At 36.9% G+C, this 7698-nt stretch overlaps 1 protein-coding gene across 2 annotated transcripts in view; it reads left to right on the forward strand.

Moving 5' to 3' along the window:
* LOC138692199 (zinc finger protein ZFP2-like) overlaps positions 1 to 7698 on the forward strand; it is a 33713-nt gene that overhangs the window by 9921 nt on the left and 16094 nt on the right. The window contains exon 4 of one of the 2 annotated variants that reach the window (XM_069815281.1): positions 466 to 6351. The exons of the other annotated variant lie outside the window; for it this stretch is intronic. Within the exon in view, the coding sequence (XP_069671382.1) occupies positions 466 to 1372 (907 nt within the window). The 3' untranslated portion in view covers positions 1373 to 6351. Of the gene's footprint in view, positions 1 to 465; positions 6352 to 7698 lie in introns of those variants that run through there. 2 annotated transcript variants of the gene reach the window in all.

Raw genomic sequence — 7698 nt, forward strand, 5'->3', positions numbered from 1 at the left:
ATCTCACAATTCACGACCTATGAACAAGGTCACTTCCGATCTTCTGTCAGATACAAATAAAGTGAATACTTCTGAATAATTTCAAGTTAGAAATATGGTCGAGCATAAAAAGTCGTATGAAACTTGCCTATAATGGTAAGTAAGACGCTCGTATGAAAATTATGAAACTCGCTCTCGTTTCATAAACAAACATACTTGCGTCTTAATTACTATCATTATAGGCTCGTTGCATTATGTACTATTATAATTATTTTCGTCTATATATATGGGTATAATGTTAATTATAGTAGTGTCCTTTGACGCGTATAAATAACCAAACTAAACTAATAATTCAAAACTATGTATCTCCAACGCTGATGTACGTCCTGGTCTAATGGGTTTGATCTCATACATGTATTCAACAATTAAAATAAATATATATTTGTTGAGACTATTGTAAAGACTGATAGTTTATTTTGTTTATAGGATTGGAACGCTCACTAGGAGGGAATCGTCAGAATCCGTCGGTATTGCACATGAAGAGAGCACGACTGTATGCCAGATTCTAAATAATTTAGGATCGTCGGAAAAACCTGTGTGGACTCATGAAGATGAGAGGCAATTTGTGTTCAAAGCGTCTGAACAGTGTTTTTCGAAATCGTCAAAACAGAAAAGTTATTCACACAAGCACGCAGGCAAGACGTCCTTCAAATGTGATGTTTGTGGTAAGTGTTTCTCAGAATCGAGTAGTCTCAAATGCCACGAACGCCTGCACACAGGGGAGAAACCCTTCAAATGCTTTGTTTGTGGGAAGTGTGTCTCGCAGCTGTCTAACTTAAAGGCACATGTACGCCGTCACACAGGCGAGAAACCTTTCAAATGCGAAGTGTGTGGTAAGTGTTTCTCACAATCGAATACACTGAAGTGCCATGAACGCTGTCACTCAGGTGAGAAACCCTTCAAATGCGATGTGTGTGGTAAGAGTTTCTCACAATCGAGTAGTCTCAAATGCCATGAACGCCGTCACTCAGGCGAGAAACCTTTCAAATGCGATGTGTGTGGTAAGAGTTTCTCGCATTTTCATACGTTAATATGCCATAAACGTCTGCACACTGGCGAGAAACCCTTCAAGTGCGACTTTTGTGGCAAGTGTTTCTCGCAGCAGAGTATTCTAAAGACACACAAACGCATACACACAGGTGACAAACCTTATAAATGCGAAGTTTGTGGTAAGTGTTTCTCGCGATCAAGTATTCTAAAATCTCATGAATTCCGTCACAAAGGCCACAAACCCTTCAAATGCGATGTGTGCGGTAAGTGTTTCTCAGAATCGCGAAGCCTCAAATGCCATGAACTCCGGCACGAAACCCTTCAATTGCGAGGTGTGCGGTAAGTGTTTTTCAGAACCGAGTAGTCTCAAATGCCATGAACTCTTGCACGATACACTTCAAATGCGATGTGTGTGGTAAGTTTTTTCAGAATCGAGTAGTTTCAAATCCCATGAACTTCTTCACACAGGCGAGATATCCTTCAAATGCGATTTGTGTAGTCAGTGCATCTCGCTGCTGCTTACCTAAGGGAACATCAACGCCTTCACACAGGCAGATTTCTCACCTAAGAAGGTATGAACGACTGCACACAAGAGAAACATTTTAAATGCAATATTTGTGGTGTATCTCGCATTCATGTAGACTAAAACGACATGAACGCTTGCACACAGGCGATAACTATTGCAAAGGCAATATTTGTGGGGTTTCCCGCAGTCGAGTATTATAAAAAGACCTGAATCCCCTATAGAGGTAAAAGAATCTTTACCATGCGTTGTTTGTGATGATTGCCGATCTCCGGTTTTCTAAATGGTCATAAACCCCAGCATACATGAGCCTAACCTTTCAAATGCGAGGTTTGTCTTATGCCATTTTCGTAGTGCAATATTTTATTCGCCAGCACACTGGTGAAGAGCCTTCCAAATGTGATAATATTGTACGTGTGTCTTGCTGTTAGATTTTTTTAAAACGTCACAGGCGAGAAGCCTGTTGAAATGTGATGTTTGTCATAAGCATTTCTTATATTTAAGTGATTTAATACGCTAGCATGCTGGCGAAAAGCCTTTCAAATGTAATATTTGTAAACATTTTTTGCTAACAGTGTCTTAACCCTTAACTACTATCGTCGGGTCAATAATGACCCAGTTACTTTAATTTCTTAGATATCTGTGCGAGTTTTAATAATTCATTATTGTGGCTTTCTGTATTCTTCCAGGGCGGTGTTCTGCATCAGGTAAAGCTTGATAGTCGTCAGAAAAATTTGTATCTTGCTCACAAGGAGGAAGTCGGGTCAGCAGTGACCCGACAATAGTAGTTAACGCAACTTTCTTTGCGATAAGTGTTTTTATATTGTATTTTATTTTCCGAATAATTGCACCATTAATAAGGAGAAAGTTACTGCTTGTTATACTAAGTCTCTGACAATGATTTAAGTGATCCAGAAACTATAGTAAGTGATCACGATACACAGAGTGAGGAAGAAATTTCAGATGATGATCTCAGGGAAATATTACAATCCTCAACAGCTAATTCAAGTGAACGAGATCATCAACCAGAGATATTTGCTGTGCCGGATGGAAAAATCATACACATTAAAAGTGGCGTCTCGTGAAGTAGGATTAGTGGTGGCTCGTGAAGCAGGATTAGTTGTGGCTCGTGAAGAGGGCGTATCTGCATTTCTACAACAGGAACCAGCTATAACTATAGGACCAGCTAAAGAACCAGAGGCATCTATATTGGTAGAACGTGAACTAGAGGTATGTGCAGTGGGAGGTCTGAACCAGAGATATTTCAAACATATACAGGACATAGAGAAAGTGTTTATTAAAAAATTAGATACATATAGTTTACTGCACCTTTCCACACTTTGAGGACCAGACAACATAATATACTTAGGGTAAAATTGCCTCAACTCAGAGGTACAACAAGAACAATTCATTCTAATGAACCAATTTGATTTTTGGAAGTTACTTTTTGATGATAAATTCTGAATTTGATTGTTACTAATACAAATGTAAAACTAACACAACTTTCTACAAACTATGGTAAAACAGCTTTAGTCACTAATCACATCGATACTGTGGAACTGAATGCTACTGTACTTGAATGGAGTTTTCAAGCCTGGCAATGAGGACGCAAAGGGTTTGTGGAATGCTGACGGTACCGACAGAGATATTTTCAGAGCCACAATGAGTTTAGATCGGTTTCGGTTTCTATTGATTACAATAAGGTTTGATGATCCTGCAGAGAGAGAATTGAGGAAAGAAAATGGCGATAGAACAGCCGCTATTTCAGAAATATTTGAATGATGTATTGCCAACTGCAGAGCCAACTATTCACAATCTTAATTTTTAACTGTTGATGAAATATTGGTTGGATTTCGTGGACGGTGTCTGTTCTGTATGTACATAAAGAGCAAGCCACAGAAATACGGTTTGAAGATTATGTGTTTGTGTGATTTTAAAAGGCACTATCTGGTAAATGCTTTCATATACACTGGCAAATGGAATTTTCCAAATCCAAGAAAGTTGAGTATTCCAACACAGAATGTACTCTCATTAATCATGCTATACGCACACTCAAACAGAAACGTAACTGGTGACAACTGGTTTAGGTCTGTTGAGCTAGTCGACAAACTATTGAAAGTTGGACTGACGTACATAGGAACCATAAGGAAGAACAAACGGGAGATACCCGAGAACATTATCCCAACGAAAAAGGATGGAGAAGGAACTAAGAAGTTTTTTTTTTTAACAAGGATAAAACCTTAGTAAGCTATGTACCAAAGAAAGGAAAATTTGTTTGTCTTATTTCTTCAATGCATCATGACAGCAGCATTGCCGAAGATGGAAAGCCAGAAATTATTGAAGATTACAACAGAACTAAAGGAGAGGTAGATTCATTGGACCAAAAGTGTGCAAACTACTCTGTTCAGAGAAGAAAGAGAAGATGACCACTTGCAATTTTCGTGGCATTACTGGATATTGCTTCCGTCAATGCTATTACGCTTTCACATCAAAAGACCTACATGCAAACATAAGTCGTAGGGACTTCGGTGTAAATCCAGGGAAAGCTTTAGTTAGCCCACATATTCAACGAAGGATGCTTGAATCTAGACTTCCTAGAACATTACGAGCAACCATGAAGAAAATTTTTGGAGAAAAGGTTAAACCTGAGAAAAGAGAGGAACCACCTACGAAAAGAAGACGCGTTATGTTTGCCCATCTTCTGTTGACAACAAGCATTCCAGTCTGCAATGAATGCAATAGAACTGTTTGCAAGAAGCATTGCATTGTTAGGATCACCTGTGATCCTTGCAGTGAAGAGATACACTGCACTGACATTGATGAGTGAAAGTGTCAATGAAGATTAATATTGTTAGTACCTGGTGACACTGGTCATGGATTATTCATAAGACTTTTAGCTAATCTTTCATGTATTCAGTGATTATTTATCGTAGGAACATTTTTATTTGATGTTTAATGGCCAAATAATGAAGATGATAATTTTGATTTTCTTTCTTTCCATTCACAGTTTTCGTTATACGAGTATATTAGTTGCTTGCAATTTTGTTTAAAGAAATCAAATTTTCATCAATTTCCTTGAGAGCTTTATTGTTTAATGCTTCAATAACAGTAATAATGCATATGTATAGTGATTAAATTATTAATAATACATGTTTTGTATGTATTTACAAATCATTGAAAATGTATGATGAAAATTTGACTAACATTTAAACATGATGTAATTAGAGAAGGTAAATTGGATAATTTCAATAAACGTTATGAATATGGTCTTCAAAACCTTCAAAATACTGTGTGCGTTAATAGAAAGTTCACAACCTTCCTCAGTCTCGAAATATATAGAAAAATGATTTCGGGTCAGATTTGACTCGATGATAGTACTTGTGTTCCAGAAAAGGACAATAGTAGTTAAGGGTTAAGTAATCATGTATTCAAACATGTCGCTAACAAATGTGTTCTTAAATATACTGACGAGAAACCTTTGTAATGCGATGGCCATGTTACATATTTCTTGCCTTCGTCTAATCAAACAATTTCACGAACGCCAGCAAGCCTGATTAACGTTTCGAAGCCATGTTTGTCAAACGTTTTTCTCTCGTCAGTTACGTTAAGTGGCCGCTTCTCAAGGGGGTTTCAGGTTTGTACACCCCCCAGTAATGTTCCTAATCTCCCGGCTTTGTTTCTATTAAAAAAATCTATGTTTTTTTTTTTTCACAATTTCATTCATGACTCTGCAGCTGGCGTCTTTTTTTGTACGTCTGCAGGAGCCTTCGAGCCTCTTGGTTTGCAAGAATGTTGAAAACCTATGAAAGGTAGCTTATAGAGGTGTTCGGCTAATGCGGGGACAGGGGGTTAGACGCGTGGTCTACTCGTCTCCTCATTGAGAACTGTTTGTCAGTGCAGGAGAAACTAAATTCACTGGGAAAGTATCTGTTTCCTCTAGACATTTGTCCGAAGTAATAAGCATAAAAAAGTATTCATTCGGCTTGTGCAACGAACAGTCGCATATTTCGCACATTACTTTCTCAATCTGCATGCACATAAACGGCACAATACATGAAGAAGCTTGTATTTTGCTTTAAAGCTGTAAGAGTTGTCGTTCTGACAATAAGTGCTGCTATCTCCCGACAGCCTACGATAGCTGCATTTTAATTTTATGAACGAAAACGTTGCACTTGGTACTTGGTAGCATTCTGATGACGATTCTGTGCTCAAATGTTTTTCATGAGGGTAAATCGCAATATAGAGAGCTCCGCCCACGACCCCTTCCACTTTTGGACTTTCTGTGTAAATAGGTATGCTTGTATTTATTCATTTTATTTATTAATTGCACATAAATAAGCTTTATATGTTCCTAATTATGTCAGGTGAAGAATACAATGCATGCAGTTCTGTGTTATGTAACTTTCTCTATTCTCCTGTTACTTCATCCCTCTTAGCCCCAAATATTTTCCGAAGCACCTTATTCTCGAACACCCTTAACCTATATTCCTCTCTCAAAGTGAGAGTCCAAGTTTCACAACCATAAAGAACAATCGGTAATATAACTGTTTTATAAATTCTAACTTTCAGATTTTTTGACAACAGACTGGATGATAAAAGCTTCTCAACCGAATAATAACACGCATTTCCCATATTTATTCTGTGTTTAATTCCCTCCCGAGTATCATTTATTTTTGTTACTGTTGCTGTCAGATATTTGAATTTTTCCACCTCTTCAAAGGATAAATTTCCAATTTTTGTATTTTCATTTCCTACAATATTTTCGTCACGAGACATAGTCATATATTTTGTCTTTTCGGGATTTACTTCCTAACCTATATCTTTACTTGCTTCAAGTAAAATTCCCGTACTTTCCGTAATAGTTTGTGGATTTTCTCCTAACATATTAATCCTTGGATGTTAAGATTTTTAAATAAATTTAGGGTGGATTTTAAATGATATAATGGAGATAGACCATCTGAAGCATTACATTGTAGATTTGAAGATGATGAAGTTTGAGGCATATATTGTCGAGGTAGTGGGGGAAATTCATTTTTGTTTTGCTCTGGTGGATCAGGCTTTGTTTCAAATGACGTTCAACATGGTGCACAAAATATGCATGCATCTTAATTTAACGTTAGTTTCCAACTCTGTTCTTTCAATATTCTCTCCCAATTTCATCTGTAAACACATGGAAAATTGAACCGTGAAGATGCACCTTTTGTGATTTGTTGATATACTCATTCTTTGAGAAAGAGATTTGCTGGCTATAACATATGTATATGCCATTTCTCAGCTCTACATGGACGCAACAAATTTTTAAAGAGTTGATGGAATTACTAATGTGTGCTTGTTAAAAAAAATAATGCTTCTTTTGAAAATAAGGCTATATTTGTTGACAAGAATGTCGTCCCTTTTTTAATCAAATTTAGGATTGTAATTTTATCATTGTTCACAATGGATTTTCTAACGGTGGTTACTAATTACAACAAAATCAATAGTGGTATGCATCATAAATTCATCCAATCAAATCGTCTCACATCTACTCGTTTTACTGTTATAAAAATATGATATCAATAAGAAATAATTTGCTATCGATCTTACATGTTTACACATACCTTATCTGCCATTGTCATGTTTATGAAACGCTGTTGACAATTCACAAATTGTATTTCTCAAAGCCGCTGAGAATGGTCAGAAAATAAATGCTACAATATTCTGACATATTTGTAGAATTGTCATGATTGTAGGACCTGTCAGCTTTATGATACAGAACGCTGGTCACCTGCGATTAGATTAGGTGTGTATTATGTGACAGGTTAGGTTATTTGTGTAGTATTATGTGAGAGGTTAAGTTAAGATAGATTTGGTGTCTTAGTAGCTATTATGTGACAGGTGTTGGGTACATTGAAAACACCTTTATTCCTTCCCTCAAATTACGTCACATTCAGGAAATGTCACAGTTTTTTTTGTCACGCTTGACGAATTTGATATAATGACTAGGGTATATATTTGGGGTGGGATTGGTAGGCATACAGCTCTCCAAGTGACCACATCCAATTTCCACTAATCCATACTATAAATCCTAAGCATTTTCAGGGTATTTCAGGTATTTAGAAACTCTCCCGGTCACCTGAGTTGTTTATTATATGAAAGCCTAGCTTAGG

The sequence above is a fragment of the Periplaneta americana genome, chromosome 16 (genome assembly GCF_040183065.1).
Source record: "Periplaneta americana isolate PAMFEO1 chromosome 16, P.americana_PAMFEO1_priV1, whole genome shotgun sequence".
NCBI classification, from domain to species: domain Eukaryota; kingdom Metazoa; phylum Arthropoda; class Insecta; order Blattodea; family Blattidae; genus Periplaneta; species Periplaneta americana.